Consider the following 15012-nt stretch of genomic DNA (forward strand, 5'->3'; position numbering starts at 1 on the left):
TCTTTTGTTGTGCACAACTCTTAATACCACACAACTACCATACTGTACCTGCGGGTAAAACGTGCCCTAAAATTACTTCGGACACATCTTCGGGTTTGATATTTGCTCTCTTCAGGACTTCTTTTATTACCACCGAAGCCAGGCTATGGGCAGCCAGGCTAGATAAGCTGCCACTGAACGAGCCTGCATAGACAAACAAATCCATAAATTCAAAATTTACTAAGGTTTACCACAAATTAAACAATGCAGATCATAGAATCATTGAATCCCTACTGTGCAGAAGGAAGCCATTCAGCCCATTGAGACTGCACCGACTTTCCAACGGTGCATCTTACCCAGGCTCAACCCACTCCCTGCCTCATTCCCTTAACCCCACATATTTACCCCACTAATTCCCCTAACCTTGGGATACTAAGGGGCAATTTGGCATGGCCAATCCACCTAACCTGCACATCTTTGACTGTGGAAGAAAACCGGAGTACCCGGAGGAAACCCACGCAAACACGACGAGAACACACAAACTCCACACTGTCACCCAAGACTGGAATCAAACCTAGGTCCCTGGCGCTGAGGCAGCAGTGCTAAACACTGTGCCACCTGAGATCCCCAAAGGAAACATTTATTAATGGGTACATTGTTAAATTGCCATTTGTTATAGATTTTATTACTATTTTGTAAGTCTGAACATTTTAAAAAGTCTGCACTATGCCACTGTTACCAATATTGTTTTTCTTAATTGTTCATGGAATGTGGGCATTGCTCGCTCGGCCAGTATTTATTGCCCATCCTTAGTTGCCGGAGGGGTATTTTAAGAGTCAGACATGTTGCTGCAGATATGGAGTCACATGTAGGCCAGACCAGGTAAAGATGGAATATTTCCTTCCCTAAAGGCCATTAGTGAGTCAGGTGGGTTTTTATGACAATTAACAATGGTTAGCATTTGACTTTTAATTCCAGATTTTTATTGAATTCAAATTTCACCATCTACCATGGCAGGATTCGAACTAGGGTCCTCAAAATATTATGCTGGCTCACTGGATTACCAGCCTAGTGACAATAGCACTATTGAAGTCTAGGTCTGAGGCGTTCAAGTTCAAGTCAATCCCTTAGGGCTAGGGGTCCGGACGGGGAGGAATTTGTAAAATGTGTCCAGGAAGGTTCTTTGGAACAATATGTTGATAGTCCAACTAGAGAGGGGGCTAAACTGGACCTAGTACTGGGGAATGAGCCCGGTCAGGTCATCAAAGTTTCAGTGGGGGAACATGTGGTGAACAGTGACTGCAATTCTGTAAACTTTTGGATAGTCATGGAAAAGGATGAGGGTTGTCCTATGGGTAAGGCGCTGAATTGAGGGAAGGCTAACTACAGCCGGATTAGGCAGCTGTTGATTGGGAGAGGTTGTTCGAGGGTAAATCCACATCTGGCATGTGGGAGTCTTTTAAGAAGCAATTGATAGGAGTGCAGGACAGGCATGTTAGTCAAGGACAGTCTTACGTTGGCAGAAAGGACATTTGATGAGGACTCGTCTACTGAGGTAGTTTGGGCTGAGGTTAGAAACAGGAAAGGAGAGGTCACCCTGTTGGGAGTTTTTTAATAGACCTCCGAAAAGTTCTAGAGATGTAGAGGAAAAGATTGCAAAGATGATTCTGGATAGGAGCGAAAGTAACAGGGTAGTTATACTGGGGGACTTTAACTTTACAAATATTGACTGGAAAAGCTATAGTTCGAGTACTTTAGAGGGGTCGGTTTTTGTCCAGTTTGTGCAGGAAGGCTTCCTGATGCAGTATGCAGATAGACCAACAAGAGGCGAGGCCACATTGGATTTGGTACTGGGTAATGAACCAGGCCAGGTGTTAGATTTGGAGGTAGGTGAGCACTTTGGTGACAGTGACCACAATTCGATTACGTTTACTTTAGCAATGGAAAAGGATAGGTATATACCAAAGGGCAAGAGTTATAGCTGGGGGAAAGGAAATTATGAGGCGATTAGGCGAGATTTAGCTGGCATAGGTTGGGGAAGGAAACTGCAGGGGATGGACACAATTGTAATGTGGAACTTGTTCAAGGAACAGCTACTACGCGTCCTTGATAAATATGTATCTGTCAGGCAGGGAGGAAGCAGACGTGTGAGGGAACCGTGGTTTACTAAGGAGGTTGAATCTCTTGTGAAGAGGAAGAAGGAGACCTATGTTAAGATGAGACATGAAGGCTCAGTTAGGGCGCTTGAGTGTTACAAGTTAGCCAGGAAGGACCTAAAGAAAGAGTTAAGAAGAGCCAGGAGGGGACATGAGAAGTCTTTGGCAGGTAGGATCAAGAAAAACCCTAAAGCTTTCTATAGGTATGTCAGGAGTAAAAGAATGACTCGGGTAAGATTAGGGCCAGTCAAGGACAGGAGTGGGAAGTTGTGCATGGAGTCTGAAGAGATAGGAGAGGCACTAAATGAATATTTTTCGTCGGTATTCACACTGGAGAGGGACAGTGTTGTTGAGGGGAGTACTGAGAAGCAGGCTGTTGGACTGGATGGGATTGATGTTCATAAGGAGGAGGTGTTAGCAATTCTGGAACGGGTAAAAATAGATAAATCCCCTGGGCCGGATGGGATTTATCCTAGGATTCTCTGGGAGGCTAGAGAGGAGATTGCAGAGCCTTTGGCTTTCATCTTCGTGTCGTCATTGTCTACAGGAACAATGCCAGAAGACTGGAGGATAGCAAATGTTGTCCCCTTGTTCAAGAAGGGGAGTAGGGACAACCCTGGTAATTATAGACCGGTGAGCCTTACTTTTGTTGTGGGCAAAGTATTGGAAAGGATAGGATTTATAATCACCTAGAAAGGAATAATTTGATTGGGGATAGTCAGCACGGTTTTGTGACGGGTAGGTCGTGCCTCACAAACCTTATTGAGTTCTTTGAGAAGGTGACCAAAGAGGTGGATGAGGGTAAAGCGGTTGATGTCGTGTATATGGATTTCAGCAAAGCATTTGATAAGGTTCCCCATGGTAAGCTTTTGCAGAAAATACAGACACATGGGATTGAGGGTGATTTAGTGGTTTGGATCAGGAATTGGCTAGCTATAAGAAAACAAAGGGTGGTGGTTGATGGGAAATATTCATCCTGGAGTTCAGTTACTAGTGGTGTACCGCAAGGATCTGTTTTGGGGCCACTGCTGTTTGTCATTTTTATTAATGACTTGGATGAGGGCGTGGAAGGATGGGTTAGTAAATTTGCGGATGACACTAAAGTCGGTGGAGTTGTAGACAGTGCGGAGGGAAGTGGCAGGTTACAGAGGGACATAGATAAGCTGCAGAGCTGGGTTGAGAGGTGGCAAATGGAGTTTAATGCGGAAAAGTGTGAGGTGATTCACTTTGGAAGGAGTAACAGGAATACAGAGTACTGGGCTAATGGTAAGATACTTGGTAGTGTGGATGAACAGAGGGATCTGGGTGTCCATGTGCATAGATCCCTGAAAGTTGGCACCCAGGTTGATAGGGTTGTTAAGAAGGCGTACAGTGTGTTAGCTTTTATTGGTAGAGGAATTGAGTTTCGGAGCCAGAAGGTCATGCTGCAACTGTACAAAACTCTGGTGCGGCCGCATTTGGAGTATTGCGTACAGTTCTGGTCGCCGTATTATAGGAAGGATGTGGAAGTGTTGGAAAGGGTGCAGAAGAGATTTACCAGGATGTTGCTTGGTATGGTGGGAAAATCGTATGAGGAAAGGCTGAGGGGCTTGAGGTTGTTTTCGTTAGAGAGAAGGTTAAGAGGTGACTTAATAGAGGCATACAAGATGATCAGAGGATTAGATAGGGTGGATAGTGAGAGCCTTTTTCCTCGGATGGTGTTGGCTAGCACGAGGGGACATAGCTTTAAATTGAGGGGTGAGAGATATAGGACAGATGTTAAAGGTAGGTTCTTTACTCAGAGAGTAGTAAGGGCGTGGAATGCCCTGCCTGCAGCAGTGGTGGACTCGTCAACGTTGAGAGCGTTCAAGTGGTTATTGGATAAACATATGGATGATATTGGAATAGTGTAGATTAGAGGGGCCTTAGATTGGTACCACTGGTCGGCGCAACATCGAGGGCTGAAGGGCCTGTACTGCGCTGTAATGTTCTATGTGCCTGTAAAAAGAAAGGACAGGAAAGGTAGGATTCGAGAGCCGTGGATAACCAGGGAAATTGTGGGTCTAATCAAAAAGAAAAAAGAGGCATACATAAGGTCTAGGCAGCTAAAAACAGATGAAGCACTGGAGGAATACAGAGAAAGTAGAAAAGAACTCAAACAGGGAGTTAGAAGGGCAAAAAGGGGTCACGAAATGTCCTTGGCAGACAGGATTAAGGAGAATGCCAAGGCATTTTATACATACGTTAGGAACAAGAGGGTTGTCAGAGAAAGAGTCGACCTCTCAAGAACAAAGGAGGGGAATTATGCTTAGAACCCAAGGAAGTAGGTGAGATCCTAAACGAATACTTTGCATCAGTATTCACAAAGGAGAGGGACACGTTGATTGGTAGTGTCTCAGAGGGATGTGTAGACCCGTTAGAACAAATCTCAATTACAAGGGAGGAAGTGTTAGGTGTTTTAGGAAGCATTAAGGTAGACAAATCCCCAGGGCCAGATGGCATCTGTCCTAGATTATTGAGAGAGACAAGAGATGTCCTAGATACCATCTGGTATTGGGGGCGGCACGGTAGCACAGTGGTTAGCATTGCTGCTTCACAGCTCCAGGGACCTGGGTTCGACTCCCGGCTTGGGTCACTGTCTGTGTGGAGTTTGCACATTCTCCTTGTGTCTGCGTGGGTTTCCTCCGGGTGCTCCGGTTTCCTCCCACAGTCCAAAGATGTGCGGGTTAGGTTGATTGGCCAAGCTAAAATTGCCCTTAGTGTCCTGGGATTCGTAGGTTAGAGGGATTAGTGGGTGGATATGGGGGTAGGGCCTGGGTGAGATTGTGGTCGCTGCAGACTCAATGGGCCGAATGGCCTCTTTCTGTGCTGTAGAGATTCTAAGATTCTAGATTACTGAGAGAGACAAGAGATGAAATTGCTGGGCCTCTAACAAAAATCTTTGTTTCTTCATTGGACACAGGTGAGGTGCCAGAGGATTGGAGGATAGCAAATGTGGTCCCGTTATTTAAGAAGGGTAGCAAGGATAACCCGGGTAGTTATAGGCCAGTGAGCTTGATGTCCGTGGTAGGGGAATTATTGGAGAAGGTTCTTAGAGATAGGATCTATACACATTTAGAACTGAATAATCTCATTAGCGATAGACCACATGGTTTTGTACAAGGGAGGTCATGCCTCACAAATTTGGTTGAGTTTTTTGAGGAGGTGACAAAAACGATTGACGAGGGAAGGGCCGTGGATGTCGTCTACATGGATTTTAGTAAAGCATTTGACAAGGTCCCTCATGGCAGGCTGGTGCAAAAGGTTAAATCTCAGGGGATCAAAGGTGAACTAGCTAGATGGGTACAGAACTGGCTCGGCCATAGAAGACAGAGGGTAGCAGTAGAGGGGTCTTTTTCTGATTGGAGGTCTGTGACTAGTGGTGTTAACACAGTAAGAAGTCTCACAACACCAGGTTAAAGTCCAACAGGTTTATTTGGCAGACAGTTTATTTGGCAGAAATGAACCTGTTGGACTTTAACTTATATAGCGCACTTCTTACTGTGTTTACCCCAGTCCAACGCCGGTATGTCCACATCATGACTAGTGGTGTTCCGCAGGGCTCTGTACTGGGACCTCTGCTGTTTGTGATATATATAAATGATTTGGAAGAAGATGTAGCTGGTCTGATTAGTAAGTTTGTGGATGACACAAAGATTGCTGGAGTTGCGGATAGTGATGAACATTGTCAGAGAATACAGCAGGATATAGATAGGCTGGAAAATTGGGTGGAGAAATGGCAGATGGAATTTAATCCAGATAAATGCGAAGTGATGCATTTTGGTAGATCTAATGCAGGGGGGAGCTATACAATAAATGGCAGAACCATCAGGAGTATAGACACACAGAGGGATCTGGGTGTACAAGTCCACAGATCCTTAAAGGTGGCAGCACAGGTGGAAAAGGTGGTGAAGAAGGCATATGGCATGCTTGCCTTTATTGGACGGGGCATAGAGTATAAAAGTTGGCATATGATGTTGAAGTTATATAGAACGTTGGTTAGGCCACATTTGGAATACTGCGTCCAGTTCTGGTCGCCACACTACCAGAAGGACGTGGAGGCTTTGGAGAGAGTGCAGAAAAGGTTTACCAGGATGTTGCCTGGTATGGAGGGTATTAGCTATGAGGAGAGATTGAGTAAACTAGGGTTGTTCTCCCTGGAAAGACGGAGGTTGAGCGGTGACCTAATAGAAGTTTATAAAACTATGAAGGGCATAGATAGGGTGAACAGTTGGAAGCTTTTTCCCAGGTCAGAAATGACAAACACAAGGGGTCACAAGTTCAAGGTAAGGGGGACAAGGTTCAATACAGATATGCGGGGGACGTATTTTACACAGAGGGTGGTGGGGGCCTGGAACGCACTACCAAGCAAGGTGGTTGAGGCAGACACGCTAGGATCATTTAAGACTTATCTAGATAGCCACATGAACAGACTGGGAATAGAGGGATACAAACGGATTATCTAGTTAGGAACACATGATCAGTGCAGGCTTGGAGGGCCGAAGGGCCTGTTCCTGTGCTGTATTGTTCTTGCCATAGAGGGAGTGCAGTGGAGGTACGCTAGGCTCGTACTGGGGTTAACAGGACTGTGCTATGATGAGAGATTGGTTCGACTGGTCCTGTAGTCACTGGAATTTAGAAGGATGAGATATCTAATTGAAATGTGTTAAATTTCAACAGAGCTAGACAGACTAGATGCAAGGAGGATGTTTTCCATGCTTGGAAAATCTAGAACTGGGGACAGAGTCTCAAGATATGGGGTGGACCATTCAGGACTGAAACGAGCAAACATTTCTTCACTAAAAGAGTAGTGAACCTGTGGAATTCTCGACCGCAGAAGGTTGTGAAGGTTAAGTCATTGAATGAATACAAGAAAGAGATAGATTTTTTTGAGATTTTAACAACATTAAGGGGTATGAGGAGAAAGTGGGAATTTAGCATTGAGTTCGAGGATTAACCATGACCATTATGAATTGTGGAGCAGGCTCAAAAGGTTAAACGGCCTACTCCTGCTTCTAGTTTCCTGACAGATCTTGGTGTACGGGGGACAATTTCAAAGTTTGTGGATGACACAAAACTTGCAACTACTGTAAACTGTGAAGAGGACAATGTAGAATTTCAAAAGGACATAGCCAAGTTAGAGGGGTGGGCAGATAGGGGAAAGATGAAGTTCAATGCAGGTAAGTGCATTACCTGCATTGAAGGGCGGCACGGTAGCAGAGTGGTTAGCACTGCTGCTTCACAGCTCCAGGGTCCCGGGTTCGATTCCCGGCTCGGGTCACTGTCTGTGTGGAGTTTGCACATTCTCCTCGTGTCTGCGTGGGTTTCCTCCGGGCGCTCCGGTTTCCTCCCACAGTCCAAAGATGTGCGGGTTAGGTTGATTGGCCAGGTTAAAAATTGCCCCTTCGAGTCCTGGGATGTGTAGGTTAGAGGGATTAGTGGTAAATATGTGGGGGTAGGGCCTGGATGGGATTGTGGTCGGTGCAGACTCGATGGGCCGAATGGCCTCCTTCTGCACTGTAGGGTTTCTATGTTTACTCTCATCAACCCTTTCTGTTATCTCCTCAAAAAACTCCAACAAGTTAAACATGATTTCCCCTTTCAAAATCCATATGGCTCTTCCTAATCAACTGACATTTTTCCATGTGACTACTAATTCTACCCTGAATAATTGTTTCTAGAAGCTTGCCCACTGCTGTGTTAAACTGACTGGCCTGTAAATACTGAGGCTATCCATTCAACCATTTTTGAACAATTTTTGCAATTCTCCAGTCCTCTGGCTCCTCCCGAGTCTGGACAAGACTGGAAGATTATGGCAAGTGCCTCTGCAATTTCTATTCTCAATTCCTTCAATATTCTTGGATGCCTCTCATCCAATCCCAGTGCCTTATCAGCACAGTGGTTAGCACTGCTGTCTCACAGCACCAGGGACCCGAGTTCGATTCCCGACTTGGGTCACTAGCTGCGCAGAGTCTGCACGTTCTCCCCATGTCTGTGTGGGTTTTCTCCGGGTACTCCGGGTACTCCGGTTTCCTTTCACAGTCCAAAAGATGTGCTGGCTAGGTGCACTGGCCATGCTAAAAAAAATTTCCCTCAGTGTACCAAAACAGGTGCCGGAGTGTGGCGACTAGGGTATTTTCACAGTAACTTCATTGCAGTGTTAATGTAAGCCTACTTGTGACACTAATAAATAAACTTTAAACTTTAATATTTCATGTTTGGGAGATATCATAGAAACCCTACAGTGCAGAAACAGGCCATCTGGCCCATCGAGTCTGCCCCGACCACAATCCCACCCAGGCCCTACCTCCATATCCCTCCACACTTACCTGCTAATCCCTCTAACCTACGCATCTCAGGACACTAAGGGGCAATTTTAGCATGGCCAATCAACCTAACCTGCATATCTTTGGACTGTGGGAGGAAACCGGAGCACCCGGAGGAAACCCACGCAGGCACGAGGAGAATGTGCAAACTCCACACAGACAGTGACCCAAGCCGGGAATCGAACCCAGGTCCCTGGAGCTGTGAAGCAGCAGTGCTACCGTGCCGCCTTGGCACGGTATAACTGCAGGGCCACGGACATCCAGTGTGTAAAGACTGATTGCAAGGATATCTTCCAGCTCTTCTGGCACGATGGTTCTGAATGAACAAGACAGAGAAAAGAAAGTGTGTTGCATGGGATTAGAGACATTTGCGTTTTTCCTACTTGCCACACTCCAGCGCTTGTTCGGGTACACTAAGGGAGAATTTAACATGGCCAATGCACCTAATCAGCACGTCTTTTGGACTGTGGGAGAAAACCAGAGCACCTGGAGGAAACAAATGGAAACACGGGGAGAATGTAGCAGACTCCGCACAGACAGTGACCCAAGCCAGGAATTGAATCCATATCCCTGACGCTGTGAGGCAGCAGTGCCAACTACTCTGTCACCATGCTGGAGTTTTATAAAAGAAGTCATTTTATGTATAACCAAGGGAAAGTTTTTGCGCAAATGTATGAAACAATGATCGTTGGATATAAATTATATGTACCCATAAATGTGGAATTCACATGAATAATACCAATAAAGATGAGTTCAACATGAGTCCAAATAATGTAAATTTTGGGGGGGGGGGGGGGAACTGAGCAAGAATCTGAACATGCAGAAACAAGTGAACAATCACTTTGATGTGAAATAACTTCACTGAGAGCCAACGGCCTCTTACCTGAGACAGGACTCTGGGGATAGAGCAACCGAAGAGGGATAAGCAGGAGCTGATGCCACCTCTGCAGCTCAGGACATGTTTGGGTACTGACCTAGTCTTGCTGAACAGGTCTCTCGTTAGGCCAGCCCAGGCTTTTCCTGTGCCAGTGATCAATAATGAGCGGGGCCACTCTGGTCATTCGGCTGTGGTTAGCTTCGAGCTTCAACCATCAGCCAATTCTGTCCCCACAGTGAGTAGTGAAGGAGTGGGGTCCATCTGGGAGGGGTGGCAAAGGGTAGATGCTGAAGGCATCACTGCAATTAGCTTCGGGCAATCTGTTTAAAGACTCCTCCAGAGGCAGGAAGGTGAGATGGAGGAGCAGTCCGCTACCGCCCAAGGTGTGGCAGGAGCACCCACCATGTCTGGCCACATCGTGGAGACGATGACTCTTCTGGCCAGCGTAAAGGTGCTGTCGGCCGCCGGTGACAATGTGCCACGGATCAATTAATGGGTGAACCAAGCAGTGCAGAACCTGGTTAGCGGCAACTTGCTGCTGCACTCAGCAGGCAGCAGGGCCTCAAGCTTCTTCAGGCTCAACCAGCAACACCTGGATGGCCATAGCCACCCAGCCGCCACTACCGCCCCGACCCTCAAAGCCCAAGGGATACGGCCAGCAACAACGGAATGTGGTCGCTAGCCCTAGAGAGATGAAGAGGAGCCTGGGTAAAAACGAAACTGGGAGGAGACGGCTGGAGGACGGCAGCCGGCAGCAGACAGAAGAAAACTGCCAAAGAAACCAGCATCCGGAGCTGGATGGATGGCTCTGGAAAGAGGGCAATGAGCCGGCGCCAGAAGGTAATCTGACCAGGCTGGCAGGAAGGTGAAGGTGAGGCAGCAGCAACTCAGAGAGAAACCAAGGGAACAACTGGGCAGCAAAAGGGCAAAACTGTGACTGAGGAAAAATAAACCTAAAATAAAACTAACAAACAAACCCAGAGCAATCCACTTTAAATCACGCATACAAACTGCTGAATAAATAATTGTCTGCTCAAGCTGCTAACCGGGGATTTCATTTTCAGAAACCAATCACCTGTTAAAAGACTTTTGTGTGTATGTATTGTAAAGCAAGAAATAAAACAGACCAATCGCAGAGAGGATACTTATTCCAACATTTTTTCTGATGGGCACATATTACATTTTTAAAATGTTACGTGAAAGTTGAATGGATAAATGCAATGGTATTACTAGGACATAGGACAAAATCTCAAAGCACACTTGGAGAGTTCTCATGGCACACCAGTGTGCTGCAGGAAATCAGTTGAAAACGACTGGTCTATTCAACACTTCCTCCTTATCAATTTTGAACCCATTTTGAACTCATCTAAGGATAGAATTTCCTTGACTGTCACCACCCCCCGGGTAGCATCTACTTCCTTGATAAAGACAGATGCAAAGTATTCATTTAATGCCTCAGCTATGCCCGCAACCTTCCATGCGTAAATTCCCTTTTAGGCCACTAATCAGCCTTACTCCTTTTACCACTCTTTAACTATTTACATGGCTATAGAAGACTTTGGGATTCCCCTTTATGTTGGCTGCCCACCTTTTATCACAATCTCACTTCGCTTCTCTAATGTGCTTTTCCACCTCCCTGCTGAATCTTCTATATTCCTCTTGGTTCTACATAGAACATAGAACAGTACAGCACAGAACAGGCCCTTCGGCCCACGATGTTGTGCCGAGCTTTATCTGAAACCAAGGTCAAGCTATCCCACTCCCTATCATCCTGGTATGCTCCATCTGCCTATCCAATAACCACTTAAATGTTCCTTAAGTGTCTGACTCCACTATCACTGCAGGCAGTCCATTCCACACCCCAACCACTCTCTGCGTAAAGAACCTACCTCGGACATCCTTCCTATATCTCCCACCAACTGTTCTCAACTGTATTTTCTACCTGACAGCTGTCATAAACACATTTTTTCTACATTATCTAAATTTCTATCTCCTTTTTTATCCAGGAACATAGAACATAGAAAGCCACAGCACAAACAGGCCCTTCGGCCCACAAGTTGCGCCGATCACATCCCCACCTCTAGGCCTATCTATAGCCCTCTATCCCATTAAATCCCATGTACTCATCCAGAAGTCTCTTAAAAGACCCCAACGAGTTTGCCTCCACCACCACCGACGTCAGCCGATTCCACTCACCCACCACCCTCTGAGTGAAAAACTTACCCCTGACATCTCCCCTGTACCTACCCCCCAGCACCTTAAACCTGTGTCCTCTCGTAGCAACCATTTCAGCCCTTGGAAATAGCCTCTGAGAGTCTACCCTATCCAGACCTCTCAACATCTTGTAAACCTCTATCAGGTCACCTCTCATCCTTCGTCTCTCCAGGGAGAAGAGACCAACCTCCCTCAACCTATCCTCATAAGGCATGCCCCCCAATCCAGGCAACATCCTTGTAAATCTCCTCGGCACCCTTTCAATGGCTTCAACATCTTTCCTGTAATGAGGTGACCAGAACTGCGCGCAGTACTCCAAGTGGGGTCTAACCAGGGTCCTATAAAGCTGCAGCATTATCTCCCGACTCCTAAACTCAATCCCTCGATTAATGAAGGCCAGTACGCCGTACGCCTTCTTGACCGCATCCTCCACCTGCGAGGCCGATTTAAGAGTCCTATGGACCCGGACCCCAAGGTCCTTCTGATCCTCTACACTGCTAAGAATGGTACCCTTCATATTATACTGCTGCTTCATCCCATTGGATCTGCCAAAATGGATCACCACACACTTATCCGGGTTGAAGTCCATCTGCCACTTCTCCGCCCAGTCTTGCATTCTATCTATGTCTCGCTGCAACTTCTGACATCCCTCCAAACTATCCACAACACCACCTACCTTGGTGTCGTCAGCAAACTTACCAACCCATCCCTCCACTTCCTCATCCAGGTCATTTATGAAAATGACAAACAGCAAGGGTCCCAGAACAGATCCCTGGGGCACTCCACTGGTCACTGACCTCCATGCAGAGAAAGACCCCTCCACAGCCACTCTCTGCCTTCTGCAGGCAAGCCAGTTCTGGATCCACAAGGCAACAGCCCCTTGGATCCCATGCCCTCTCACTTTCTCAAGAAGTCTTGCATGGGGGACCTTATCGAACGCCTTGCTGAAGTCCATATAGACCACATCCACCGCTCTTCCTTCGTCAATGTGTTTGGTCACATTTTCAAAGAACTCAACCAGGCTCGTAAGGCACGACCTGCCCTTGACAAAGCCGTGCTGACTACTTTTGATCATACTAAACTTCTCTAGATGATGATAAATCCTGTCTCTCAGGATCCTCTCCATCAACTTACCAACCACTGAGGTTAGACTCACCGGTCGGTAATTTCCCGGGCTGTCCCTGTTCCCTTTCTTGAATATAGGAAGCTCTGGATTTGTTTGCTTGACCCTTCCCTTTTAAAGGGATTGTACCTTGATTGTCCGGACCATTTCTATTTTGAAGATAGTCCATTTTTCAGCTACAGTTTTTCCTGCCAACCTTTCATTCCAGTCAAACCAGCCCAGTTCTGTTTTTCTTCCCATTGAAGTCAGTTCTCCCCCAGTTAATTATTTTTACTCTGGATTGCCCATTTTCTCTTTCTATCATCATTATAAATCTCACAATATAACCTTCCCCCACAGACACTTGATCTACTTGGTCCACTTCATTTCCAAGTACCAGGTCTTGTTGGACTGAACGCGTACTGCTGCAGGAAATCTTCCTGAACACAATCTAGGAACTTTTACCTCTCTCCACCCTTTACACTACCACTGTCTCAGTCTACATTTGACTAACAAAATCCCCCATTATAGCTACTCTATAATGTTTGCATCTCTCTCCAATTTCCCTGCAGATTTGTTCTTCTATCTCCTTCTCACTAGTTGACGGTCTATAGACTATACCGAGCAATCTAATTGCATCCTTCTTGTTCTTTAACTCAAGCCACATTGATTCTGTCCTTGAATTCTCTAGAACATCCTCTTTCTCCAGCACTGTAATGTGCTCCCTAACCAATACCACCACCCCTCCCCCCTTTCTTTCTTTTCTATATTTTCTGAACACCTTGTACCAAGGAATATTTAATACCCAGTCCTACTCTTCCTTGAGCCTGTCCTCCATTATAGCCACAACATTATATTTCCACAATGTGATCTGTGCCTGTAAATTTTCAATCTCATTTATTTGTATTTGTGTATTCTCATACATGCACAGTAACCCTGATTTCGACATCATTACTTTCTCTCTTCACCTATTCCGACTTCACCTATTAACTTACTATTCTCTTTACCATTGCTTTCTGTCTCACCAAATATTTTGTGCATCCTGATATTCTTCTCTAATATTTCCTCTTGGTTCCCACACCCTTGCCAAGTTAGTTTAAAGCTCCTCCGACAGCATGAGCAAAATGCCCTAGAAAGAACCCAGTCCTGGTTCTGTTCATCTGGCTTGTGCCTGAACCCCAGAGTCAATCCTAGGAACCTAAAGACCCCCCTCCTGCACTATCTTTCCAGCTGTACTCTCGGTTTTATTCTCCTATTTCCCTACTCACTTTCACGGCGCACTGGGAGTAATCCAGGGATTACTGCCTTTGAGGTCCTGCTTGCTCATTTTCCGCCTAACTCCCTAAATTCTGATTGCAGGACCCCATCCCCCTTCCTACCGAAGTCTTTGGTACCAATGTGGACCACAACTTCTGATTGTTCACCTTCACCCAGAAGAATGTCTTGCAACTACTCTGTAATATCTTAGATCCTGGCACCAGGGAGGAAATATCCCATCCTGGAATCAGTCTACAGTCACAGAAACACCTATTTGTTCCCTAATTAACAAATCCCCTATCACTATTGCTCTTCCCTTCTTTCTCCTCCACTCCTGTACAACCGAGTTGTACAGGGCATTGGTAAGACCACATCTGGAGTGTTACAGAGTCATAGAGGTTTACAGCATGGAAACAGGCCCTTCAGCCCAACTTGTCCATGCCGCCCTTTCTTTTTTAAAACCCCTAAGCTAGTCCCAATTGCCCGCATTTGGCCCATATCCCTCTATACCCATCGTACCCATGTAACTATCTAAATGCTTTTTAAAAGACAAAATTGTACCCACCTCCACTACTACCTCTGGCAGCTTGTTCCAGACACTCACCACCCTCTGTGTGAAAAAGTTGCCCCTCTGGACACTTTTGTATCTCTCCACTCTCACCTTAAACCTATGCCCTCTAGTTTTAGACTCACCTACCTTTGGGAAAAGATATTGACTATCTAGCTGATCTGTGCCCCTCATTATTTTATAGACCTCTATAAGATCACCCCTCAGCCTCCTATATTCCAGAGAAAAAAGTTCCAGTCTATCTAGCCTCTCATAACTCAATCCATCAAGTCCCGGTAGCATCCTGGTAAATCTTTTCTGCACTCTTCCTATAATAGGGTGACCAGAATTGCACACAGTATTCCAAGTGTGGCCTTACCAATGTCTTGTACAACTTCAACAAGACGTTCCAACTCCTGTATTCAATGTTCTGACCAATGAAACCAAACATGCCGAATGCCTTCTTCACCACTCTGTCCACCTGTGACTCCACTTTCAAGGAGCTATGAACATGTACCCCTAGATCTCTTTGTTCT

At 46.0% G+C, this 15012-nt stretch overlaps 1 protein-coding gene across 1 annotated transcript in view; it reads right to left on the bottom strand.

Moving 5' to 3' along the window:
- acat2 (acetyl-CoA acetyltransferase 2) overlaps positions 1-15012 on the bottom strand; it is a 120379-nt gene that overhangs the window by 76848 nt on the left and 28519 nt on the right. Inside the window, exon 2 of the mRNA XM_078230026.1 lies at positions 49-183. Within this exon, the coding sequence (XP_078086152.1) occupies positions 49-183 (135 nt within the window). The remainder of the gene's footprint in view (positions 1-48; positions 184-15012) is intronic.

The sequence above is a fragment of the Mustelus asterias genome, chromosome 15 (assembly GCF_964213995.1).
Source record: "Mustelus asterias chromosome 15, sMusAst1.hap1.1, whole genome shotgun sequence".
Classification (NCBI taxonomy): domain Eukaryota; kingdom Metazoa; phylum Chordata; class Chondrichthyes; order Carcharhiniformes; family Triakidae; genus Mustelus; species Mustelus asterias.